Source organism: Babylonia areolata, chromosome 22, assembly GCF_041734735.1.
Source record: "Babylonia areolata isolate BAREFJ2019XMU chromosome 22, ASM4173473v1, whole genome shotgun sequence".
In the NCBI taxonomy this organism is placed as follows: Eukaryota; Metazoa; Mollusca; class Gastropoda; order Neogastropoda; family Buccinidae; genus Babylonia; species Babylonia areolata.
The window spans coordinates 6,780,704-6,808,203 of NC_134897.1; the positions used below are offsets into that span (position 1 = coordinate 6,780,704).

The 27,500-nt window shown below is 47.7% G+C and overlaps 1 protein-coding gene across 4 annotated transcripts in view; it reads left to right on the plus strand.

Moving 5' to 3' along the window:
* The window catches only part of LOC143297269 (dual oxidase 2-like), a 77,954-nt gene that overhangs the window by 5,355 nt on the left and 45,099 nt on the right, over positions 1–27,500 (plus strand). For 3 of the 4 annotated variants that reach the window (XM_076609517.1, XM_076609516.1, XM_076609518.1), the window contains exons 3-14: positions 1,034–1,153; positions 3,070–3,150; positions 6,657–6,818; positions 9,243–9,427; positions 13,997–14,216; positions 14,921–15,087; positions 15,996–16,098; positions 18,777–18,873; positions 22,049–22,157; positions 23,047–23,149; positions 24,929–25,116; positions 27,401–27,500. The exon at positions 27,401–27,500 is cut by the window's right edge and continues 85 nt beyond it. In XM_076609517.1, the coding sequence (XP_076465632.1) occupies positions 1,034–1,153; positions 3,070–3,150; positions 6,657–6,818; positions 9,243–9,427; positions 13,997–14,216; positions 14,921–15,087; positions 15,996–16,098; positions 18,777–18,873; positions 22,049–22,157; positions 23,047–23,149; positions 24,929–25,116; positions 27,401–27,500 (1,635 nt within the window). The remainder of the gene's footprint in view (positions 1–1,033; positions 1,154–3,069; positions 3,151–6,656; positions 6,819–9,242; positions 9,428–13,996; positions 14,217–14,920; positions 15,088–15,995; positions 16,099–18,776; positions 18,874–22,048; positions 22,158–23,046; positions 23,150–24,928; positions 25,117–27,400) is intronic. The other variant, XM_076609519.1, reaches the window with a different exon arrangement.

Genomic DNA, 27,500 nt, shown 5'->3' on the forward strand with positions numbered 1-27,500 from the left:
TGTAGCGACGCGCTCTCCCTGAGAAGAGCAGCCCGAATTTCACACTAAGAAATCTGTTGTGACAAACAAACAAACAAAAAAACAAAAAAGAGCAATACAACTGCAGTACAGTACAAACCTGACTTCCTGGGACTGACACACGTGACTCAAGTCAGGAGGCACCGTCTGTCCTGTTTCCAGCCTGCAGGCCCTGACCGGCACTGTTGTTGCTGTGTGTGTGTGGCAGGGGGACAGGGGGGGGGGCAGGGCACCTGTCAAACCACCTGTGTGTGTGTGTGGCAGGGGGACAGGGGGGGCAGGGCACCTGTCAAACCACCTGTGTGTGTGTGTGGCAGGGGGACAGGGGGGGCAGGGCACCTGTCAAACCACCTGTGTGTGTGGCAGGGGGACGGGGGGGGGGGGGGGCAGGGCACCTGTCAAACCACCTGTGTGTGTGGCAGGGAGACAGGGGGGGGGGGGGCAGGGCACCTGTCAAACCACCTGTGTGTGTGGCAGGGGGACAGGGGGGGCAGGGCACCTGTCAAACCACCTGTGTGTGTGTGTGGTAGGGGGACAGGGGTGGGGGGGGGGGGCAGGGCACCTGTCAAACCACCTGTGTGTGTGTGTGGCAGGGGGACAGGGGGGGCAGGGCACCTGTCAAACCACCTGTGTGTGTGGCAGGGGGACAGGGGGCGGGGGGGGGGCAGGACACCTGTCAAACCACCTGTGTGTGTGTGTGGCAGGGGGACAGGGGGGGCAGGACACCTGTCAAACCACCTGTGTGTGTGTGTGGCAGGGGGACAGGGGGGGCAGGGCACCTGTCAAACCACCTGTGTGTGTGTGTGGCAGGGGGACAGGGGGGGCAGGGCACCTGTCAAACCACCTGTGTGTGTGTGTGGCAGGGGGACAGGGGGGGCAGGGCACCTGTCAAACCACCTGTGTGTGTGTGGCAGGGGGACAGGGGGGCAGGGCACCTGTCAAACCACCTGTGTGTGTGGCAGGGGGGCAGGGGGGGGGGGCAGGGCACCTGTCAAACCACCTGTGTGTGTGGCAGGGGGACAGGGGGGGCAGGGCACCTGTCAAACCACCTGCTCAGGCTCCGGAGCCAGCTGCCGTGGTGGTGTGTGTGGCTGTGAGGCTGGCTTCGCCTTCAACAGCAGTTCCAGTCAGTGTGGTAAGTGTGTTAGTAGAAGTTAAAAGTAAAGATAAAGAAAGGTTCAAGACTGAAATGGAGGTGCATGAGAATTTTGATAATCTGTATATTTGTATATAGCTATTTCAATTTCGTGCCATTCATATTATCTTTAAAAAAAAAAAAAAATTCATTCTTTTTATTTGTTTGCTTGTTTGTTTTTATTTTGGACATGTGCTGCTTGCCAAAACGAAAATCTCTGTACCAAAGTATAGACAATAAAGTTTGTGTATTGTGTATTGTATTGTATTGTATTGTATTGTATTGTATTGTCCAATAAGAAGATTTTTAAAAATAAAAAATCCTGTTTACCATGGATTTTTTCTTCCCATGATATGAATCATTTACGTTGAGTGCTTTCCTCACCATCACACCATGTTTGTACGTCACTGTTCTCACCACACACAGTCAGCTTTCGTGGTGCCAATATTGACGCGCAGACAGATCACGGCGCTTTGTTTTCTTCTTTCTTTGTACTGTGAAGGAGGGAAGAAAAAAGAATGGAAGGGGAAGGAAGGAAGGAAAGAGGGAGGGAGGAACGAAAGGATGAACGGAAGGGGTGGATGGAGGGAAGGCGGAGGAAGATGAAATAAAATGAATAAAGAATGACTCAGAGACAAAGTGAAAGAAAAAAACACGAACGGGCAGTCAAAGACAGAAAAGAAGAGAAAGAAGGAATAAGAGACTATCGTTCCTTGGAACAGGTCATCCACCTGCAAGAACGGACATTATAACGTGATTACTGCTTCCCCCAGCACTGTGACGTGTTAGTGTGACGTGGTTACTGCTTCCCTCAGCACTGTGACGTGTTAGTGTGACGTGGTTACTGCTTCCCTCAGCACTGTGACGTGTTAATGTGACGTGGTTATTGCTTCCCCCAGCACTGTGACGTGTTAATGTGACGTGGTTACTGCTTCCCTCAGCACTGTGACGTATTAATGTGACCTGTTACTGCTTCTCTTAGCACTGTGACGTGTTAATGTGACGTGGTTACTGCTTCCCTCAGCACTGTGACGTGTTAATGTGACGTGGTTACTGCTTCTCTCAGCACTGTGACGTGTTAGTGTGACGTGGTTACTGCTTCCCTCAGCACTGTGACGTGTTAATGTGATGTGGTTACTGCTTCTCTCAGGACTGTGACGTGTTAGTGTGACGTGGTTACTGCTTCCCTCAGCACTGTGACGTGTTAGTGTGACGTGGTTACTGCTTCCCTCAGCACTGTGACGTGTTAGTGTGACGTGGTTACTGCTTCCCTCAGCACTGTGACGTATTAATGTGACCTGTTACTGCTTCCCTCAGCACTGTGACGTGTTAATGTGACGTGGTTACTGCTTCCCTCAGCACTGTGACGTGTTAGTGTGACGTGGTTACTGCTTCCCTCAGCACTGTGACGTGTTAATGTGACGTGGTTACTGCTTCCCTCAGCACTGTGACGTGTTAATGTGACGTGGTTAGGGAAGCACTGTGACGTGTTAATGTGACGTGGTTACTGCTTCCCTCAGCACTGTGACGTGTTAGTGTGACGTGGTTACTGCTTCCCTCAGCACTGTGACGTGTTAGTGTGACGTGGTTACTGCTTCCGTCAGCACTGTGACGTGGTTACTGCTTCCGTCAGCACTGTGACGTGTTAGTGTGACGTGGTTACTGCTTCCCTCAGCACTGTGACGTGTTAATGTGACGTGGTTACTGCTTCCCTCAGCACTGTGACGTGTTAATGTGACGTGGTTACTGCTTCCCTCAGCACTGTGACGTGTTAATGTGACGTGGTTACTGTTTCCCTCAGCACTGTGACGTTGCACTGCTTCCATTGTGACGTGGTGTGTGTGTGTGTGTGTGTGTGTGTGTGTGTGTGTGCGTATGTGCGTGTGTGTGCGTGTGTGCGTGTGTGCGCACCTCAGAGCGAAGCAGCACCGGGTTTGAGAGACACCCGGAGGACGGCTGGTTCAACAACCTGGTTCACCCTGACTGGGGGGCCATTGGTGAGGCACTGCTGCTCTGTCATCTCCATCAGTCTTCGGGCTGTTGTCCCCTTTTATGATTGTTGTTGTGGTGGTGGTGGTGGTGGTGGTGGTGGTGGTGGAGGTGGTTGTTGTTGTGGTGGTGGTTGGTTATGGTGGTGGTAGCAATTGGTGTCTTTGTGGTGGTGGTTGTTAGGGTTGTGTTTGTTGTTGTGGTGGTTATGGAGGTCGTTTTGGTTGTTGTGGTGGTGGTTGCAGGGTTGCTTTGGTGTTGTGGCGGTGGTCATGAAGTTGTTGGAAGTTGTTGTGGTGATTATGGTTGTGGTTGTGACCGTGAAGGTGTCCGCAGCTGTTGTTGCTGTTGTGGTGGTGGTGGTGGTGGTTGTGGTGGTTGTGATGGTTACAGTGGTTGCGCTTGTCGTTGGGTTTGTTGTGGTGTTTGTTGCGCTTGTGTTTGTTGCTGTGGTGGTGGTTGGGGGGGGGGACGTGATTTCGTTTTGTTGTTGTTGCTGTATATACTATCGTTTGTTGCTGTTGTTGTTGCTTTAAAGATATGTTGTTGTTGTTGCTATTTGCTGTGTTGTGCTGCTTTTATTGATTGTTTCTGTCATATGTTTTTTTCTTGTTGCTGCTGTTGTGGTTGTCATTTCTTGTTGTTAAGGTTGTGTTGCTATTTGTTGTTGGATTTATGAGAGATATTTTGCTACTCTTCTTGTTGTTGTTGTCGTCATTATTGTTGTTGCTATGTGTTCGGTAGTTGTTGCTGTTGCTGCTGCTGTTGCTGCTTTTGTTGTTGTTGTAGGGTTGGGGTTTTTTTAGGGGGGGGGGGCGGTTAAAAAAAAAGGGTGGAGTGTCAGTTACATGCAGACAACGGAGTACCCCTTATCTTTTATCATTTCTTTTCTTTTATTCTTTTCCTTTTCTTTCTTTTTTTTTCTCCTTTTTTCTTTTCATTTTTGGGTGCTTTACACTGCCTTTCTTCATTAGCCAAAACCAAAAAAACCAACAACAACCCTCTTGTTGTTGTTGCTGTTGCTGCTCTTGTTGTTGTTGTTGCTGTTGCTGCTCTTGTTGTTGTTGTTGTTGCTGCTCTTGTTGTTGTTGTTGTTGCTGCTGCTCTTGTTGTTGTTGTTGCTGTTGTTGTTGCTGGTGCTTCTCTTCTTATTTTTGTTGTTGTTGCTGCTCTTGTTCTTGTTGTTGTTGCTGGTGCTGCTCTTGTTGTTGTTGTTGCTGTTGTTGCTGGTGCTTCTCTTCTTGTTGTTGTTGTTGCTGTTGTTGCTGGTGTTGCTCTTGTTGTTGTTGTCGTTGCTGCTGCTCTTGTTGTTGTTGTTGTTGTGGCTGCTCTTGTTGTTGTTGTTGTTGTTGTTGCTGCTCTTGTTGTTGTTGTTGTTGCTGCTCTTGTTGTTGTTGTTGTTGTTGTTGCTGCTCTTGTTGTTGTTGTTGTTGCTATTGCTGCTCTTGTTGTTGTTGTCGTTGCTGCTGCTCTTGTTGTTGTTGTTGCTGTTGTTGCTGGTGTTGCTCTTGTTGTTGTTGTCGTTGCTGCTGCTCTTGTTGTTGTTGTTGTCGTTGTGGCTGCTCTTGTTGTTGTTGTTGTTGTTGTTGCTGCTCTTGTTGTTGTTGTTGTTGCCGCTCTTGTTGTTGTTGCTGCTGCTGCTCTTGTTGTTGTTGCTGTTGCTGCTCTTGTTGTTGTTGTTGTTGCTGCTCTTGTTGTTGTTGTTGCTGTTGCTGCTCTTGTTGTTGTTGTTGTTGTTGCTGCTCTTGTTGTTGTTGTTGCTGTTGCTGCTCTTGTTGTTGTTGCTGTTGCTGCTGCTCTTGTTGTTGTTGTTGTTGCTGCTGCTGCTGCTTTTGTTGTTGTTGTTGCTGCTGCTGCTCTTGTTGTTGTTGCTGCTGCTGCTGCTTTTGTTGTTGTTGCTGTTGCTGCTGCTCTTGTTGTTGCTGCTCTTGTTGTTGTTGTTGTTGCTGCTGTTGCTGCTCTTGTTGTTGTTGTTGTTGCTGCTGTTGCTGCTTTTGTTGTTGTTGCTGCTGCTGCTGCTTTTGTTGTTGTTGCTGCTGTTGCTGCTTTTGTTGTTGTTGCTGTTGCTGCTGCTCTTGTTGCTGCTGCTCTTGTTGTTGTTGCTGCTGCTCTTGTTGCTGTTGCTGCTGCTCTTGTTGTTGCTGCTCTTGTTGTTGCTGCTCTTGTTGTTGTTGTTGCTGCTGCTCTTGTTGTTCTTGCTGCTGCTGCTCTTGTTGTTGTTGCTGCTGCTCTTGTTGTTGTTGCTGCTGCTGCTCTTGTTGTTGTTGCTGCTGCTGCTCTTGTTGTTGTTGTTGTTGCTGCTGCTGCTCTTGTTGTTGTTGCTGTTGCTGCTCTTGTTGTTGTTGCTGTTGCTATTGCTGCTCTTGTTGTTGTTGTTGTTGCTGTTGCTGCTCTTGTTGTTGTTGTTGTTGCTGTTGCTGCTCTTGTTGTTGTTGCTGTTGCTGCTCTTGTTGTTGTTGTTGCTGCTGCTCTTGTCGCTGTTGTTGCTGTTGCTGCTCTTGTTGTTGTTGTTGCTGCTGTTGCTCTTGTTGTTGTTGTTGCTGCTCTTGTTGTTGTTGCTGTTGCTCTTGTTGTTGTTGTTGCTGCTGCTGCTCTTGTCGTTGTTGTTGTTGCTGTTGCTCTTGTTGTTGTTGTTGTTGCTGTTGCTCTTGTCGCTGTTGTTGCTGCTGCTGCTCTTGTTGTTGTTGTTGTTGCTGTTGCTCTTGTCGCTGTTGTTGTTGCTGTTGCTCTTGTCGTTGTTGTTGTTGCTGTTGCTCTTGTCGTTGTTGTTGCTGCTGTTGCTCTTGTCGTTGTTGTTGCTGCTGTTGCTCTTGTCGTTGTTGTTGCTGCTGCTGCTCTTGTTGTTGTTGTTGCTACTACTGCTCTTGTTGTTGTTGTTGCTGGTGCTGCTCTTGTTGTTGTTGTTGTTGTCGTTGCTGCTGCTCTTGTTGTTGTTGCTGTTGCTGCTCTTGTTGTTGTTGTTGTCGTTGCTGCTGCACTTGTTGTTGTTACTGGTGCTGCTGCCGCGTGTGCTGCTACTACTGCTCTTGTTGTTGTTGTTGTTGCTTCTGGTTGTTGTTGCTGCTGCTCTTGTTGTTGTTGTTGTTGCTTCTGGTTGTTGTTGCTGCTGCTCTTGTTGTTGTTGTTGTTGCTGCTGGTTGTTGTTGCTGCTGCTCTTGTTGTTGTTGTTGCTGGTGCTGCTCTTGTTGTCGTTGTTGTTGTTGTTGTTGTTGCTGGTGCTGCTCTTGTTGTCTTTGTCGTTGTTGTTGTTGTTGCTGGTGCTGCTCTTGTTGTCGTTGTCGTTGTTGTTGTTGTTGTTGCTGGTGCTGCTCTTGTTGTCGTTGTCGTTGTTGTCGTTGTCGTTGTTGTTGTTGTTGTTGTTGTTGCTGCTGTTGCTGCTTTTGTTGTTGTTGTTACTGTTGCTGCTCTTGTTGTTGAAGTTGTTCATTTGCTCTGATGTCAGCTGAACAGTTGATTGAAGTTTCAAAGCAATAAACAGATGACTGCATTCCGTGCCCTCTCCCTCTCTTTCCAGATAGCGAACTCTTACGGCGGAGCCCGCCAGCCTACAGTGACGGTGTGTTCGAACCCTCGGGCCCCAACCGCCCCAACCCCTTCCGGATCAGCGACACGGCTCATGCTGGGGACTCGGGGCAGGGCTCCGTGCAGAACCGTACAGCAATGCTGGTCTTCTTCGGTCAGTGGGGGGCACGGGGAAGAAGGGGGGGGGGTTGAGAGGAAGGGGGGTGGGGGGGTATTGTAACTGCTACCGAAAGAAAGGCGGTCTTTTGCTAAGGAACTCATGGCAACAGGCGTTGGACAGAAGTCCCTAACTGACGAACTGTCCTTATGTCAGGGTGAAAAAGTCCCGAAATGATTGTGACTGCCACCGAAAGAGAGGCGATCTTTTGACTGCCACTCATGGCAACAGGGGTTGGGCACAAGTCCCTAACTGGTGCCCTGTCCTTGTGTCGGGGTAAAACAGACCGGACATGGCTCTTTGCAGACGACTGGGCGATGAGCAACAGTGTCAAAATTCAAAGTAAATAAAAAATTTAAAAAAAGAATGTTTGAAGGAACTCTCATCATACCTCACTGACTCAATTTCGGACTTTTGGTCTGCCTTCACCAGTTAGTGGTCAGTCACAAGTGTTGTTCAGGCCGTCAGTATGTGTGCACTTTTAGGCGAGAAGGAAATAATGATAATGAAATACAGGCTTATATAGCGCAGTACCCCCATCTCAGACGGGGCTCGCCGCGCTTTACACTAAAATATACAGATTTAAGACTGAATAAAGTAAAATATGTACAAAGCCAATACAGTCCCACATGACACTGGCTAAAATATACATATGTAAGACTAAGTGACATAAAATATGTAAATCAGCACAGGCACCATCACAGTCTCAAATCACACAGGCGCAAATCACAGCAAAACAAAGCAATTCACATTCATCATTGTCAAAAATAAAAAAATATATTTTAAAAATGAAATAAAATAGAATAAAATAAACACCAAGGAACCAGGCATAACGAAAAACACACTAAAATCATAACAGATGCATACAAATCAACACAAAGAGCAGATCCAGCAATAAAACCACAGCGAGCATATGCACATGGAATAAAAGTTTCAGTGAGAAAAGTACAGTTTGAAAAGATATGTTTTGAGTGCTCTGTTGAATGCGTGTGTTTGGGTGTCACGGAGGTATAAAGGGATAGGTATAAAGACTGTAGCTTTTGTCGATATTCTATTTCAGTGTAGCGTCTGATGTTTTTCTGAACTTGATCAGTGCCTTTGACTAAAGTGTCAGCGATGTTTGCACTCTGCTCAAAACAAAACAAGTCATGCTGTTTACAACCTGGCCGACCGCAAAGGAACCATTTCATGGCTGACAACCGTCAGTTTTTCAGTTCTTCAGTAAAAACCAGCCACAGAGGAACTCAGTTCAGGTTAAAAGGTCACTTTAAACGACTCACATCTCCTTCAATCCACGCAGAAATGAAATTAAGGATATTTATCTTCGTCAGAAACTGAAGCGCTCTAAGTTGAATCGTTCAAATGATTTGGCCTTTCTGCCGTGAACTGAGACTTCATGGGATTTAAATCCTACAAGGACAGGACACATTTCTGAGGACTGGCCGTCTCGCGGAACTAAATGACACGGTTCATGCTTGCTTAGGCATTGTTTGCCAAGGCTGACAGGGCGTCCATAGTTCTCGGTCATGGCTCACCACTCCACAAAGCTGGGACAGTGAACCCTTGACCTCCTGCTGCAGTGTATTCAGTCGCCTGGCATATGTTGTCGCCGGTGACAAAATATACCGTGTGTTACTGGAAGGTGAGGGGGGGGGGGGGCGGTCATCTTCTATGAGCCAACGACGATATGTGCTGCAACAGTATTCTTTCTTTGATTTAACGTCTTTTCACTTTGAGTGATATTAGACGTAACAGTGTGTGTGTGTGTGTGTGTGTGTGTGTGTGTGTGTGTGTGTGTGTGTGCGTGCGTGAATATATGCCGTGACGATCGACACATATTGTCGCCGGCGACGATATATGCCCGGCGGTAATAATATGTGGCTTTCACTGGCCCGTGAAACAGGAAGGGGACTGTGGCGAAGAGAAAAGAGGGGGGAGAGAAGGGAGGGAAACGGGTAGAAGAACAAACGTTTTTTGTTGTTGTTTTTGTTGTTGTTGTTGTTGTTTTTGTTTTGTTTTTGTTGTTGTTTTTTTGGAGGGGGTTGTTTTGTTTTGTTTTTGGTTTATTTTTTTCCTTTCAGAGAGGTGTGCACATATCCACACACACACACACACACACACACACACACACACACACACACACACACACACACGTGCAAATGCGCACACGCATACGCAAGCACACATGCATGTACCCATGTACACACACACACACACACACACACACACACACACACACATAGATACGCACGCACGCACGCACACACACACACACACACACACACACACACACACATACACATAGACACGCACGCACGCACGCACACACACACACACATAACAAACAAACACACACACACACACATACACACGCACGCTTGACCTATCTTTCCCCCCCCCCTCCTCCCCCTGCCCCTCCAGGCCAGCAGCTCGTTGAGGAGATCATGGACGTTCAGAGACCCGGGTGCCCGCGGGAGTTCTTCAACATCCCCGTGCCCCCGGGCCACCCTTACAACCCGGGCGACAGGGACGACCTGCACATGCCCTTCCTCAGGTCCCGCTACAACCAGCGAGGCGGCCACTCCCCCAACAACCCCAGACAGCAGGTATGCTTACACTCCGCCATGATTACATTTCCCCGTGGTTACACTCCCCACGGTTACAGTTTCCCGTTGTTACGCTCACACGTTGTTACAGTTTCCCGTTGTTACACTCACACGTTGTTACAGTTTCCCGTTGTTACACTCACACGTTGTTACAGTTTCCCGTTGTTACACTCACACATTGTTACAGTTTCCCGTGGTTACACTCCCCTATGGTTACACTTCCTTGTGCTTACACTCCACTATGGTTACACTTCCCTATGGTTACATTTCCCTATGGTTACACTTCCCCATGGTTACACTTCCCTGTGGTTACACTCCCCTATGGTTACACTTCCCCATGGTTACACTCCCCCATGGTTACACTCCCCCATGGTTACACTCCCCCATGGTTACACTCCCCTATGGTTACACTCCCCCATGGTTACACTCCCCCATGCTTACACTCCCCCATGGTTACACTCCCCCATGCTGACACTCCCCTATGGTTACACTCCCCCATGGTTACACTTCCCCATGCTGACACTCCCCCGTGGTTACACTTCCCTATGGTTACACTCCCCCATGGTTACACTCCCCCATGCTGACACTCCCCCGTGGTTACACTCCCCCATGGTTACACTCCCCCGTGGTTACACTTCCCTATGGTTACACTCCCCCATGGTTACACTTCCCCATGCTTACACTCCCCCGTGGTTACACTCCCCCATGCTGACACTCCCCCGTGGTTACACTCCCCCATGCTGACACTCCCCCATGCTGACACTCCCCCGTGGTTACACTTCCCTATGGTTACACTTCCCCATGCTGACACTCCCCCATGGTTACACTTCCCCGCGGTTACACTTCCCCATGGTTACACTCCCCCGTGGTTACACTTCCCCATGGTTACACTCCCCCGTGGTTACACTTCCCCATGGTTACACTTCCCCGTGGTTACACTTCCCCATGCTTACACTTCCCTATGGTTACACTCCCCCGTGGTTACACTTCCCCATGCTTACACTTCCCCATGGTTACACTCCCCTATGGTTACACTCCCCCATGGTTACACTCCCCCATGGTTACACTTCCCCATGGTTACACTTCCCCGTGGTTACACTTACCTATAGTTACACTCTCCCATGGTTACACACTTCCCCATGCTTACACTTCCTCATGGTTGCCCTTTCTCATTGTTACATTTACATATGGTTACATACTTCTTCTTCTTCTTGTTCTTCTTCCATTAATGCTCAGCGGTCATAACTTTGACCATTACTAGCAGTTTATGCGTGCTGGGTATTTTCATGTCTCCATAACCCACCGAACGCTGACATGGGTTACAGGATCTTTAACGCGCGTATTTGATCTTCTGCGTGCGTATTAGACACCAAGGGGGTTCAGGCACTTGCAGGTTTGTACATTTGTTGACCCTGGAGATCAGAAAAATCTCCACCCTTTACCCACCCACCCCCCACCCCCCCACCCCGTACGACAGGTATGGTTACACTTCCCTGAACTGATTCCCCCCCTCCCCCACGTACCTCCTCCTCCCCCTACCCCCTATCCCCACCCGCCTTTTTATGTTCTTTTCATCAGTGTACTTTGCAACCACCACACTTATGCCTCCTTTATGTAGTATTGTGTAGTGCAAACCTTGTTCAGAACGGAGACTGGATGTTGAACAGAAAAAAAACAACAGCACGCCAGTGCTTACCTATCATCCTCGAAATGAAAGGCATTTGTCTTCTCTTATCTCTTTTTCTTCTTTCTCGCCCTCTTGCTGCCGCCCCACACCGCCCCCCCCCCCCCCCTCCACACACACACACACACCCTCTCCGCTCTCTCTCTCTCTCTCCTAGCTCTCACGTGACGTGACGCGAAGCGACAGGGTGACATTTGAGAGAGCTGTGTAAAAATCGCCAATTTTGCTTCAAACTAGTTGCCAGTTACTGGGCTTCCAGCGACTGTGGAGAAAACCGTGTCTGCCCTGCTAACCGACAATGCATTGACGAGTTGGAAAGTGGTTTGGTGAGGACGACAGCACAGTGGCCGTCGTCTAGCGACTGAAGCCGGTGGACTCGGAAATGTCAACAACAATGGCGGAGCCCGTCTTGAACCGGGACACCGCAAGTACAAAATATTTTAGGAAGAAACCACCCACTCAGATCAGCAGGCGAGATGAGGAAAGAGCCAGACAGCAGAAAGAAAGGCAGGCAAGTGTTACAGCTGGTGCTGAGTGTGTTGTGAAGGGACAGTCTTTTTTTCTGACAATCGATCCTAACAAACTGACACAACGAACAGAGACACACAACACATTCCGACGGTGTGCATGGATCAGAACGAAGAGCCAGCAACAGGTGTGCCAGACAACTTGGATCTTCCTTCATCATCAGACTGCGACACCTCTCAGTTCCTTCAACAACCTGACAATCAATCAATCAGTCAATCAAAACATTTTATTGATCTACATGGGATTTAACTTGTGCTATCACAGGCTCGTTGTAAACACCAACATAAAATGATCATGCGCAACATAAAAAGAGATTAAAACTAGTCCAATAAGAATTCCCAATAGAGCTGACGATATACTAACCCCCCTCAAGCACACACACATACACATTGATGTAGGCACGTATGCACGCAAATATGTCACGCCAATATTATCAGTACATTAACATTAAGATACATGAAATCCAAGTAAAATAAGAAAATATCTTAAAAATAAATAAATTAAAAAAAATAAAAAATCACTTCCCATCACACACACAGAGAAACGCTTGTCCGTGCTAACCCGCACAGTCCCACATGCACGCATGTTCAGGTGTTGCCGTGGCGAGGGGGGAGGGGGAGGGGGTCACAGTCCTATGAGTGAGTGTATTAGATGTTTTGATTGTGTGCGCGAATGGCTGTAGGAATTAATGTAGCGGGATGTTTTTGCGCGTGGAGCTCTGAACCTGCCACTTATGTCAGACCATCTGCTCTTAATGTCATCATGCAGTGGGTGTCTTACGTCTGTCAAAATTGTTATTAGTCTGTCAGTCAGTTTTCTATTGTGCATGTCGCTAAAGGTGTCTTGTCTTAAACCCACCACCCCACCCGCTTTCCTAATGACTTTTTCCAACCTGTCTTTGTCATGTTTGGTCAAGTTTCCTCCCAAGCTCCATATGTTAAAACACTGCAGACAACAGATGTGTTAAAACATTTGGAGCATCTGCTTGCACACATTAAAAGACTTCATTTTTCTAAGACAGTACATGCGACTGTTGCTCTTTTTAATGAGAGCAGTTGAGTTTTCATTCCAAAACAGCTTATTGTCGATTATCACACCAAGATATTTGTATGAGTCTACTTCTTCGACTACTTCGTTTATTGTGATGATTTTACTTAAACTTGATTTCTTTTTTTTCTGAAGTCGATTACAAGCTCTTTCGTTTTGCCAACATTCAGTTCAAGGTAATTTTCTTCACACCAATTCACAAACCTGTCAATTTCTCTTCGGTAGTCAGTGTCATCGTCATCAGTAATAAGTCCTGTCAGTGCGGAGTCATCTGCAAACTTAACGAGTGGACACGAATTGGTCAGACTTCTGCATTCAGCTGTATACAAGGTAAAAAGAAATGGAGACAGCACTGTGCCTTGTGGTGCACCAGCGTTTGTGAAAGAAACAGTATACAAACAATCATTTAATTTATTTTACAAACTGAGGCCTTTTAGTAAGAAAGTCTAAAACCCATAAAATCGTCGGAAAAGCGAGCCCGTGAAAAGCGAGTCCCGTGAGAGAGACAATGACAGTGAGTCAGCACTTGTAAGCACGGTGGCCGGGTTCGATGTTGGCGTTGTGAAAAATTTCGTTACTACTTTAACTGACAGGTATACAAAGACGTTTGAGAGACAAACACAGAAATATATAGTATTTCGAAAGATCGTTTTATATAGGTCTAATAGTGCAGATGTCTTATTGTGTGAATGGGATGATATTTTTCTAGAACACTCGAGCACCCCAAACAGTGATGTAGATTGTACATACTGGTTTGTAAAACAGGACGAAAAGAACATGTTAGAAGCAGAATGTGTCAAACTGTCCAAACTGGGGAAAGGAAAACGCATCCACAACACACAACACACTGACACCCAAGCACGTGCAGAACGAGACCTGCAAACTCCTCGTGGCCTGATCCAGTTCTACTTGGGTTGATGTGTTCGCTGCTGTGCCGCCTTGTACATTTAAAACAAAACATGGCCATGGTCTCCATGTCTGTGACATCGCTGTGTTATATGATTGTACATTTAAAACAAAACATTGCCATGGTCTCCATGTCTGTGACATCGCTGTGTCATATGATTGTACATTTAAAACAAAACATTGCCAAGGTCTCCATGTCTGTGACATCGCTTCGCGCTTACTCATGTTTGTCGTGTCTCATGGCTGAATGGACTGAACAACTTCATAGCAATAAAATTCGTTCGTTCTCTCTCTCCTATTCTCACTTCCCCCTTCTTTCTATTCCCCTCCCTATCCCAATCAACCTCACTCAACCCTACATGTCGTCGTTGTCGTTATCGCCGCCGCCGCCGACGGGCCCCCAGCTGAACGAGATCACGCCCTACATTGACGGAAACCTGATGTACGGGGCGGGGAAGGCCGTGGCTGACGCCGTGCGATCCTTCTCCGGGGGCCGTCTGGCGGCCAGGGACGAGACGGCGCCCATAAGGGACAGCCTGCCCGTGAGCAACGACATCCGCCTGCCCATGGCCAACCCGCCCTCCCCCCGCGACCACACCCTCCGCCCCGTCAGCCGCTTCTACCGTGAGTCCTGGGAAGGGTGTGGGGGCGGGGGGGGGGAGGGGGGTATGATGTATGACAGTCAGCCGGTTCTACCGTGAGTCCTGGGAAGGGTGTGTGGGATGGAGGGAGGAGGAGGGGGCGGGGGGGTATGATGTATAATAGTCAGCCGCTTCTACCGTGAGTCCTGGAAAGGGTGTGTGTGGCGGGTGGGGGAGGAGGAGATGGGGGGGGGGGGGTATGATAAATAACAGTCAGCCGGTTCTACCATGAGTCCTGGGAAGGGTGTGGGGGCGGGGGGCGAGCGAGGGGGCGGGGGAGGAAGGGGGGGTATGATGGTATGACAGTCAGCCGGTTCTACCGTGAGTCCTGGGAAGGGTGTGTGTGGGGGGATGGAGGGGGAGGGGACGGGGGGGGGGTATGATGTATGACAGTCAGCCGGTTCTACCGTGAGTCCTGGGAAGGGTGTGGGGGCGGGGGGCGAGCGAGGGGGGGGGGGAGGAACGGGGGGTGTGATGGTATAACAGTCAGCCGGTTCTATCGTGAGTCCTGGGAAGGGTGTGTGTGTTGGGGAGGGAGGGGGGAGGGGTGTATGATGGTATGACAGTCAGCCGGTTCTATCATGTCCTGGGAAGGGGGGGTGGGGGTGGGGGGAGAGGGGTGTACGACAGTGGTGTCCGACCCTCCTCCTCCTTGAGAACGGTGTGTGTGTGGAACTGTCCGGGCAGGCTTGGGGAACCCCCGTGGCCTGGAGAACCCTTTCCTGTTGTCGTTCGGGGTTCTGTGGTTCCGCTACCACAACTACTGGGCTGCCCGCCTGCAGGCAGAGCACAGCGACTGGGGAGACGAGAGGCTCTTCGACGAGGCCCGGAAACGAGTCATTGCCCAGTATCAGGTCAGTGGGGGGGGGGGGGGGGGGGGGGGGGGGGGGGGGGGGGGGGTGGATGGAGGGGTGAGGTTTGGGCGATGGTGGTGGGGGAGGTGTTGATTTGTGTGTGGGGAGGGGTGTGCGGGGTGTGGGCGTGGGTGGGTGTGTGGCGGGGGGTAGGGGGGTGCGGGGTGTGGACGTGGTTGTGTGTGGGGGCAGGGGTGTGCGGGGTGTGGGCGTGGGTGTGTGTGTGCGTGGGGGGGTATGGGTGTGTGTGTGTGGGGGGGTGGGGTGTGCGGAGTGTGGAGGTGGGAGGGTGGGGGGGAAGGGGTTGGGCGGGGTGTGGGCGTGGGTGTGTAGGGGGGGAAGGATATGTGTATGGGGGGAGGATGGTATATGTTGCGCACGCGCCGAAAAGGGAGTAGAGAGATAAGGACTTGTAGTTATAATTCCTGATGTCTCTACCTGTATGTGCTACATCTGTGTGATAGAACAGAATAGAATATCTTCTTTTCTTAAAACCTTAACGTGTGTGTGTGTGTGTCTTTGTATGTGTGTATGTCTGTGTGTGTGTGTGTGTATGTCTGTGTGTGTGTGTTTCTGTCTGTGTGTGTGTGTGTGTGTGTGTGTGTGTGTGTGTGTGTGTGTGTGTGTGTGTGTCTGTGTGTGTGTGTGTGCGTGTGTGTGTGTGTGTCTGTGTGTGTGTCTGTGTGTGTGTGTCTGTGTGTGTGTGTGTGTGTGTGTGTGTATGTGTGTGTCTGTGTGTGTGTGTGTGTGTGTGTGTGTGTCTGTGTGTGTGTGTCTGTGTGTGTGTGTGTGTCTTTGTGTGTGTCTATGTCTGTCTGTCTGTCTGTGTGTCTCTGTGTGTGTGTGTCTATGTCTCTGTGTGTGTGTGTCTGTATCTGTGTGTGTGTGTGTGTGCGCGCGTGCTGCAGAAACTGGTGTTCAAGGACTGGCTGCCCGAATGGCTGGGGCGTGAGTTCTTCGACCCGCACACTGACTACAGCTACTATGACGGCACCAAGAACCCATACAATGGTGAGCACTGCAGTGCCGGCCCCGGTGGTCACGCGCCCGACAAGGAAGCCAGTGACCACGGGCTCCAGCCCCAAATACACGGTCCGGGATTTTTACCACCACCACCCCCACCCCCAACCCCCTCCACTAAACCATCGTGGTCTGGATGCTAGTCTTTCGGATGAGACGCTGAAACGAGGTCCCGTATGAAGCATGAAGTTGTCCCTCACGATGTCTGTAGAAAGTTTAAAACAATATTGATGGTAAAATGGATACACATGCAGACAGAGAAAAAAAGAACGAAAACGTGGGTGGTTTTACGCTGTGGCGACGCGCTCTCCCCGAGGAGAGCAGCCCAAATGTCACACGGAGAAATATGCTGTGACCAAAATGAAAGAACACAACGCAATACAGACAGACACAGACCCGGGAGTTTTGATTGTTGTGTGTCATGGGATTATAGAAACCCCTACCCCCCCTGTGCATTTTTGACTCACTTGTGTAAACAAAGTGAGTCTATGTTTTCACCCGGTGTTCGGTTGTCTCTCTGTGTGTGTGTGTGTGTGTGTGTGTGTGTCTGTGTGTCCGTGGTAAACTTTAACATTGACATTTTCTCTGCAAATACTTTGTCAGTTGACACCAAATTTGGCATAAAAATAGGAAAAATTCAGTTCTTTCTAGTCATCTTGTTTAAAACAATATTGCACCTCTGGGATGGGCACAAAAAAATAATAAAAGAAGGCTAATTATATGCAAACTGCATTTACTGTTATATTTATATTTTTTGTATTCTCTAAACTTGGCACTTTGACCTCTTATTCTGATACAACAACAAGAGGAGTCATTATTATCATTTTTTTTTGTTCAAACAGGAACTTCTTTTGCTAAGCATGGAAGTTTTATTTATTTTGCAAACGTTTTGGTGCAGACAGTAAAAAAAGGGAAATTACTCTGTAATTAATGCTAGGGGACTTAATTCGAATCTGGTTAGGACTTTTTTTTCTTTCTTTTTTTAATATATTTTTTTAAATTTTAATGCGAAGCTTTATAATAACAAATACAGAACACATTTTAACGATTAGATTTTTTTTTAAAGTGTATTACAAGTGAGTCTTGAAGGCCTTGCCTCTCTTGTTTTCTTTCAATTCAAATCTTACAGAGACTTTTTTTTTTTTTTTTTTAACACACAACCGACACAGCTGGAGAATGTGGTGAACAGTTGTTCAAGTGTGGCGTCTCTATGACTCTTTACAGAGCTGAGGAATAAGGAGGAGGATTGTTTTTACTCTGACAGTATATATATGTATGTATGCATGTCAGTTTGTTTGTGGGTGGGTATGTGGGTGAGTGGGTAGGTAGATGTGTCTGTATATGTGCATGGATATAATTCTCCATTATATATAGTTCTCCATCAGCCAGCCCCAGGGAAACCCCACGTTGAGCCGAGCATCACAGTCAACGGTCAGAGACTCAGTGCGGTGGAGCGGTTCACATACCTTGGCAGCACACTGTCACGAAATGCGACCATCGACGATGAAGTGAACGTCAGGATTGCAAGAGCAAGCGCAACTTTTGGTAGACTCAGTGCAAATGTCTGGAACAGAAGAGGCATTAGTCTTGAGACCAAGCTAAAGGTCTACAGAGCAGTAGTTCTCCCCACACTACTGTACGCCTGCGAAACTTGGACAGTGTACCAACGACATGCCAAGAAGCTGAACCACTTCCACACAACATGCCTCAGGAAGCTACTGAACATCAAGTGGCAAGACAAGACCCCAGACACAGAGGTGCTCGCAAAAGCCACCCTTCCCAGCATCTTCACCATCCTGATGCAGTCCCAGCTTCGCTGGGCTGGACACGTGGCGCGCATGCCAGACCATCGGCTGCCCAAAAGGCTCTTCTATGGCGAGCTGCAACAAGGGAAGAGATCACACGGAGGTCAGAAGAAGCGCTTCAGAGATACTCTGAAAGTCTCTCTGAAAGCTTTTGATATCAACCCTGACTCCTGGGAGGAATCTGCAGTGGAGCGTGACAAATGGCGTGCTGCTGTGCACAAAGGCGCCAAGTTGTGCGAGGCCAGCAGGACTGCTGCAGCTGTTCAGAAGAGGCAGGCCAGAAAGTCACGGGCAAACAAGCTCCCTGACAATGGTATGCCTATCTTTGTCTGCCCCAACTGTCAGCGAACATTTCGTGCGCAGATTGGACTATTCAGCCATCTGCGCATTCACAGATAGATTCATTAGCATCCTCCCCCCCACCCCACCACCACCCTCCCCCCATCCCCCAGCTGGATGACAACGATGGTCATCATCGATCTCGATGGACACACACCATATGTGCATGGATATAATTATGACTATTTGTGTTTGTACAAAGCGCAAGAATGTGTGTGTGTGTGTGTGTGTGTGTGTGTGTGTGTGTGTGAATATATATGTGTTGTTGTTTTGTGTTGTGGCATGGTGTGTGTGTGTGTGTACGCGCGCGCGCGTGCGTGATTTGGTCCGTTGTGTACGCGCACGTGCGCTTGAGTCCGTTGTGTATTGTGTAAAGTTGCGTTATTCGTAAAAAAAAAAAAAAAAAATAAAAAAAAATGACTTGCATCAAATAAAAGAGCATTCTCAGCCCGGGGAGGAGAACTTCAGTTCCATCTGAACCCTTCTCCCTGTCTTTTTCCTTGCCACCCCTGCCATGTTGCCAAGGTTACGACCCCAACGTCCACCCCGGAATCTCCCAAGAGTTCCAGACTGCTGCTCTGCGCTTCGGCCACACCTTGGTACCGTCAGGTGTGTTCACCAGGTAAACAATTCCATGACTTCAGTGCTGCTGTGTTCGGCTGTTGGGGGGAGGGGGGGGGGGTGGAGGGGGAAGGGTGAAGGAAGGGCGGGGGGGGGGAGATAGAATTCCTTTTTACCCGTCATCGATAGAAAAAAAAAATCCAGAATGTTCTATCAGAAAAAAATAGTAGGTTGAGTTCTGTTTCCGTTCCTTTTTTTTCACAAACGTTTCAAAGTGTTATTCATTTACCTGCATACTTGTCTATCTATCCATCTGTATTCCTATCTAATTATCTGTCTGTCTGTCTATCTATCTATCTACATACATACATTCTACATACATACATACATACATACATACATAACTAGCTGTCTACCTGTGTTTTTTTTCTGTTTAGTCATATATCTGCATATGTTTTAAGTTTTGGTTTTGCATTCCTTTTCATTGAAATTTTTGGCACAAAGCTTTTTTTTTGCTTTTTTTTTTCGCTGATCTGACCCATGGCACAGAGTATTATGGGTCAATAGTTTTCACGTTATGATGACCCCCCTGGCACAGAGTATTATGGGTCAGTGGTCTTCACGTTCTGATGACCCCCATGGCACAGAGTATTATGGGTCAGTGGTCTTCACGTTATGATGACCCCCCTGGCACAGAGTATTATGGGGCAGTGGTCTTCACGTTCTGATGACCCCCCATGGCACAGAGTATTATGGGTCAATGGTTTTCACGTTATGATGACCCCCATGGCGCAGAGTATTATGGGTCAATGGTCTTCACGTTATGATGACCCCCATGGCGCAGAGTATTATGGGTCAGTGGTCTTCACGTTCTGATGACCCCTATGGCACAGAGTACTATGGGTCAATGGTCTTCACGTTCTGATGACCCCCATGGCACAGAGTATTATGGGTCAGTGGTCTTCACGTTATGATGACCCCTATGGCACAGAGTATTATGGGTCAATGGTCTTCACGTTATGATGACCCCTATGGCACAGAGTATTATCGGTCAGTGGTCTTCACGTTCTGATGACCCCCCATGGCACAGAGTATTATGGGTCAATGGTCTTCACGTTATGATGACCCCTATGGCATAGAGTATTATGGGTCAGTGGTCTTCACGTTATGATGACCCCCATGGCACAGAGTATTATGGGTCAATGGTCTTCACGTTATGATGACCCCCATGGCACAGAGTATTATGGGTCAGTGGTCTTCACGTTATGATGACCCCCATGGCACAGAGTATTATGGGTCAATGGTCTTCACGTTCTGATGACCCCCATGGCACAGAGTATTATGGGTCAATGGTCTTCACGTTCTGATGACCCCCCCCCCCCGGCACAGAGTATTATGGGTCAGTGGTCTTCACGTTCTGATGACCCCCCATGGCACAGAGTATTATGGGTCAATGGTCTTCACGTTATGATGACCCCCCTGGCACAGAGTATTATGGGTCAATGGTCTTCACGTTATGATGACCCCCATGGCACAGAGTATTATGGGTCAATGGTCTTCACGTTATGATGACCCCCATGGCACAGAGTATTATGGGTCAATGGTCTTCACGTTATGATGACACCCCCCCCCCCCCCGGCACAGAGTATTATGGGTCAGTGGTCTTCACGTTATGATGACCCCCCTGGCACAGAGTATTATGGGTCAGTGGTCTTCACGTTATGATGACCCCTATGGCACAGAGTATTATGGGTCAGTGGCCTTCACGTTATGATGACCCCCCTGGCACAGAGTATTATGGGTCAGTGGTCTTCACGTTATGATGACCCCCCTGGCACAGAGTATTATGGGTCAGTGGTCTTCACGTTCTGATGACCCCCCTGGCACAGAGTATTATGGGTCAGTGGTCTTCACGTTATGATGACCCCCCTGGCACAGAGTATTATGGGTCAGTGGTCTTCACGTTATGATGACCCCGCTGGCACAGAGTATTACGGGTCAGTGGTTTTCACGTTCTGATGACCCCCATGGCACAGAGTATTATGGATCAGTGGTATTCACGTTCTGATGACCCCCATGGCACAGAGTATTATGGGTCAATGGTCTTCACGTTCTGATGACCCCCATGGCACAGAGTATTATGGGTCAGTGGTCTTCACGTTCTGATGACCCCCCTGGCACAGAGTATTATGGGTCAGTGGTCTTCACGTTCTGATGACCCCCCTGGCACAGAGTATTATGGGTCAGTGGTCTTCACGTTATGATGACCCCCATGGCACAGAGTATTATGGGTCAATGGTCTTCACGTTATGATGACCCCCCATGGCACAGAGTATTATGGGTCAGTGGTCTTCACGTTATGATGACCCCCATGGCACAGAGTATTATGGGTCAATGGTCTTCACGTTCTGATGACCCCCATGGCACAGAGTATTATGGGTCAGTGGTCTTCACGTTCTGATGACCCCCCTGGCACGGGTATTGTCGGTGAATGTTCTATCTATTTAGCGCCGTTTTCAGTCTTTGTCTTTATTCCCTTTTATATCACCGTGTTTACCATTATACACTCAATTGAGATGAGCCGCTGCTAAAACACGGTCTCAACAAGACTCTATAGTAGTAGTGGTATTAGTAGTAATAGTAGTAGTAGTAGTAGCAACAGCAGTGGCGGGAGCAGTAGTAGTAGAAGTACCAGTATCAGCAGCAGCAGTAGTGGTGGTTGTAGAGTATCATTATTATCAACACTGTTGTTGTTGATGTTGTTGTTAGTCACCGCTGTTGCCGTCTCCGCCGCTGTTGTTGTTGTATTGCATTGTCATCCTTATTAGTAACAATGTTACGATGACGACGATGATGATGGTCGTGATGATGATGATGATAATCATCATCATCAGCATCATCATCACTACTACTACTACTACCACTACTACTACCATTATCATTAATATTGTTATAGTAGTGGTAGTAGTTGTAGTGTTTTTGTTGTTCTTGTTTTTATGATTATTATCATTATTATTGTTGTTGTTGTTGTTATGATGATCATGATTACGATGGTGGTGGTGGTGGTAATGATGATGATAATGATGATGACGTTGACGATGATGATGGTGATGGTGATGATGATAACAATGATGATGATGATGATGATGATGATGGTGATGATGATAACAATGATGATGATGATGATGATGACGACGATGATGATGGTCGTGATGATGATGATGATGAAATTCCAGGAAGAACGACGCGAGCTGTGCAGCGACCAGGGCGGAGTTGGAGAAAGGTCCATCAGCAGGCCATGAGGTGCTGGGCCTTCGTCTGTGTAATTCCTACTGGGTCTCGCAGGTGTGTGTGTGTGTTGTAGTAAGTAGTCGTCTTCAGTTTAACGTCTTCTACTTTAAGTGATATTAGACGAAAAAAAAAGGTGAGGGGGTGTGGGGGGGGTGGAGGGCGGAGCGTGGAGGTTGGAACGGTATTGGGCAGAGGGTGATGAATGATGTGTGTGTATGTGTGTGTGCATATGTGTGTGTGGGGGGGTGGTGGAGTGGGGAATGATACAGAGCATTGGAAAAAATAAGACATTAAAAGGGGAGACATAGGCACAATATAGAAGGAAACCCTAACATCAAACAACAAACAACTGTAACAATTATAACAAACCGTCTGCAATAGCAGATAACATCTTGAAATTGTCAAAAATACATTCAAAAGAATTTTCCGAGAAGTTTGGTAAAAACGATTTCGCAGGTGTGTGTGTGTGTGTGTGTGTGTGTGTGTGTGTCTGTGTGTGTGTGTGTGTGTGTGTGTGTGTGTGTGTGTGTAAGTGTTCAGATAGGGGATATGCAAAATACAAAAATCCTTTGCAGTTGGTGAATGATGTAACTTCAGTGAAGCGATTGTCAGTGTTTACGTAGTTTCCTTGAAACAGATTCTACTGTCTAATGCTTCACTGGTTTTGTTGGAATCAGATTACGTATTTTTGCTATATTGTTGACATTGTTGACATAAATGTGGAATATGATTACATGTATTTCTTGACAAATATAACCTTCTCTGCAAGGGGAAAAAAATATATATATAAATGGAAAAAAAACAGACGCACGCTCGTCTAAAATCATTTGAGCTACACACGGAAGAAAAAAGAAAAGAAAATCCAAACGGGAAACAATGACAAGATGTTCACCTGTAGCGGTAGACCGCAGTGACGGCCAGCTGTGCTGTGTGTGACTGGCAGGAGGCCATAGAAGACCCTCAGTTGGGCGTGGACTCTCTCTTCCTGGGCCTGGCCTTCACCAAGGCCGAGAAGGAGGACAGGGTCATCGTCAGTGACCTCAGAGGTCAGGACACAGTGCTCACTGTTCCTTCTCCTTCAGCTCCTTCTCCCTCTTCTCCTCGTGTTCCTTCTCCTCCTACTCCTCCTCATTTTCATCCTTCCCCTCTTCTCCTTTTCATGCTCCTTCTCCTCCACCTTCTGTTCCTTCTCCTTCTTCTCCTGTTCTTCTTCTCCTCATCCAACCCTCTTGCTCCTCTTTCTCTTTATTACTCCTGTTCCTCCTTCTCCTCCCTCTCCTCCTCTTTTTCCTGCTCCTCCTTCTTCACCTCCGTCTCCTGTTCTTTTATTCCTCTTGTTTCTAAATCAGTAGCATGCAGGTCATGGAACCTCTTTGTTGTTGCTGTTGTTGGCGATGCTATTGCATGACCTTCTTTGGTGTCCCCCTCCCCAAATACTCCGACAGCGGACATTCCTGAGTGATATGTTCGGTTTTCATTGCATGGTCATTTGATCGTTACCTTTTAGTGTTCGAAGAATGTGATGGCATTCCTTTTATTGTCTTAATGACGTGGTGTTTGCGTGTGCTTGTTGTTATTGTTCGAGGGGAAAATAAGTCACCTCAGAAATCATTGGTACCTATCCCTGTATGCATTGAAACTATGCGTTGTTCTCCGATACATGAATTACTCTGTGTGTGATTTGAAAGTAAGTCTGAGAAAGAGCAGAGAAAAACCGGGACAGGGATAATTTATCCAAGAACGACCACGGCTTCCTTTGAAGGGGTGTATTACAGAGTCATAGCAAACCGTTTGATCAAACAAAAAGTAGACTACAAATACTTAAGACCACATAAAGAGCGTATTTTGGAGGCTTTATTCTAGAAGAAAAAAAAAAAGGTAAATTGCTTTACAACATCCTGTTGAGTTGATGGTGTAAGATCGATCTGAATATAGATATTTGTTCACTGTATTTTTAGGAAATGAACTCATCTCTGATATAACTCGGGGCGGAATGCAGGAGAAAGAGACAGACAGACATACAAACAGAGAAAGAGACGGAGAGAAAGAGAGATTACAACAAAAAAAAAGCGCTGTTGCGTCGGCAGCAGTAGCTTGAAGTCGTACGCCTGTGTCTTGCCAACAGTGGCAGTAACTGGTAGCCATATATATAAATATGGGCTGAAATTCTTGGAGAAGTTGTATCATCCGTTGCGTTTTTTTCCCTCGTATGTAAATTACAAAATTAATTTTAGTGCGTGTGCGTGTGTGTGCGTATGTGTGCGTGCATATGTGTGTGTGGGGGGTGGGGAGGGGTGCGGAAGGGGGGGGGGGGGGGGGCGTGTGGGTGTATGAATGTGGTGTGAAATTCGTGTGTGTAAACGTGTATGGTGTATGTGCGTGCGTGTGTGTTTCTGTCTGTCTGTCTGTGTTGTGTGTGTATGTGTATGTCTGTGTATGGTGGGTGTGTGCGTGAGTGTGTGTGTTTTTATGTGTGTGTGTGTTTATGTGTGTGTGTGCGTGTGTGTGTGTGTGTGTGTGTGTGTGTGTGTGTGTGTGTGAGTATGTTCGTGTGTGTGTGTGTGTGTTTGTGTGTGTGTGTGTGTGTGTGAGTATGTTCGTGTGTGTGTGTGTGTGTGTGTGTGTGTGTGTGTGTGTGTTCGTGTGTGTGTGTTCGTGTGTGTGTGTGTGTGTGTGTGTGTGTGTGTGAGAGTATGTTCGTGTGTGTGTGTGTGTGTGTGTGTGTGTGTGTGTGTGTGTGTGTGTGTGCGCGTGTGTGTGTGTGTGTGTGTGCGCGCGTGTGTGTGTGTGTGTGTGTGTGTGCACGTGCTGCCCGTGCTGTCCAGGGGAGGTGTTCGGACCTCTGGACTGGTCCCGCCGTGACCTGGCGGCTCTCAACATCCAGAGGGGGCGGGACCACGGGCTGCCCGGCTACAATGACGTCAGACAGGCCTACGGTCTGCCGCGCAAGGCCTCGTGGCGGGACATCGCTGACCAGTCCGGCTCCACGGCCTATGTGGACGACCTGACACAGGTGAGACTGTTCTCGCTGCACAGTGAACGCGGAAACCATTTGCACACACACCCTGCCTTGCACGAGCGCCGGACCTGGAGGAGTCTGGTGAAGAGTACTTCTGTGTGGCGCCACGAGGACTGTGCACGGAGCTGAGGGAGAAGAAGAAGAAGAAAGGGTGTGGGAGAGAAGAAGAAGGAGAAGAAGAAGAAAGGGGGGGGGGAGAGAAGGAGAAGAAGGAGAAGAAAGGGTGTGGGAGAGAAGAAGAAGAAGGAGAAGAAAGGGTGTGGGAGAGAAGGAGAAGAAGAAGAAGAAAGGGTGTGGGAGAGAAGGAGAAGAAGAAGAAGAAAGGGGGTGGGAGAGAAGAAGGAGAAGAAAGGGTGTGGGAGAGAAGAAGAAGAAGAAAGGGTGTGGGAGAGAAGAAGAAGAAGGAGAAGAAAGGGGGTGGGAGAGAAGGAGAAGAAGAAAGGGTGTGGGAGAGAAGAAGAAGAAGAAGAAGAAAGGGTGTGGGAGAGAAGAAGAAGAAGAAGAAGAAAGGGTGTGGGAGAGAAGGAGAAGAAGGAGAAGAAGGGGTGTGGGAGAGAAGGAGAAGAAGAAAGGGGGTGGGAGGGAAGAAGAAGGAGAAGAAGAAGAAAGGGGGGGGGGGAGAGAAGGAGAAGAAGGAGAAGAAAGGGTGTGGGAGAGAAGGAGAAGAAGAAGAAAGGGGGTGGGAGAGAAGGAGAAGAAGAAGAAGAAAGGGTGTGGAAGAGAAGGAGAAGAAGGAGAAGAAAGGGGGTGGGAGAGAAGGAGAAGAAGGAGAAGAAAGGGGGTGGGAGAGAAGGAGAAGAAGGAGAAGAAAGGGGGTGGGAGAGAAGGAGAAGAAGGAGAAGAAAGGGGTGGGAGAGAAGGAGAAGAAGAAGAAAAGAAGAAGAAAGGGCGTTGGAAGGGGGTGGGGGGGGTGGGAGGCACAGAAAATGGGATCCGTTATGAGTACCTGATGTGTGGTGTATGCATGGAAAACATTGAGAGATGTGTGGTGTATGCATGGAAAACATTGAGAGATGTGTGGTGTATGCATGGAAAACATTGAGAGATGTGTGGTGTATGCATGGAAAACATTGAGAGATGTGTGGTGTATGCATGGAAAACATTGACAGATGTGTGGTGTATGCATGGAAAACATTGAGAGATGTGTGGTGTATACATTGAAAACATTGAGATGTTTTGTGTGTACATGGAAAACATTGAGATGTGTTGTGTATACATGAAAAACATTGAAAGACATGTGGTGTATACATGGAAAACATTGACAGATGTGTGATGTATGCATGGAAAACATTGAGATGTGGGAGGTAAACATGGAAAACATTGAGGTGTTTTGTGTAAACATGGAAAACATTGAGATGTGGGGGGTAAACATGGAAAACATTGAGATGTGTGATGTATACATGGAAAACATTGAAAGATATGTGGTGTATACATGGAAAACATTGACAGATGTGTGATGTATACATTGAAAACATTGAGATGTGTTGTGTATACATGAAAAACATTGAAAGACATGTGGTGTATACATGGAAAACATTGACAGATGTGTGATGCATGCATGGAAAACATTGAGATGTGTGATGTATACATGGAAAACACTGAGATGTGTGATGCATGCATGGAAAACATTGAGATGTGTGATGCATGCATGGAAAACATTGAGATGTGTGATGCATGCATGGAAAACATTGAGATGTGTGATGTATACATGGAAAACATTGAGATGTGGGGGGTAAACATGGAAAACATTGAGATGTGTGATGTGTATACATGGAAATCATTCAAAGATGTGTGGTGTATACATGGAAAACATTGAAAGATGTGTGGTGTATACGTGGAAAACATTGAAAGATGTGTGGTGTATACGTGGAAAACATTTAGAGATGTGTGGTGTATACGTGGAAAACATTTAGAAATGTGTGGTGTATACGTGGAAAACGTTTAGAGATGTGTGGTGTATACGTGGAAAACATTGAAAGATGTGTGGTGTATACGTGGAAAACATTGAAAGATGTGTGGTGTATACGTGGAAAACATTGAAAGATGTGTGGTGTATGCATGGAAAACATTGAGATGTGTGGTGTATGCATGAGAGATGTGTGGTGTATACGTGGAAAACATATAGAGATGTGTGGTGTATGCATGGAAAACATTGAGAGATTTGTGGTGTGTACATGGAAAACATTGAGAGATGTGTGGTGTTTGGTCGTGTGTGTGTGTGTTTGTGTGACTGTGTGCCTGTCTGTCTGTGTGTGTGTGTGTGTATGTGTCACAACAGGCCCTGGACAGGCTGCAGGCACTGTACGGAGGCAGCCAGGCTCCAGACGAGCTGGACGTGTTCACGGGCGGCCTGATGGAGAGCACGGAAAAGGGGCCCG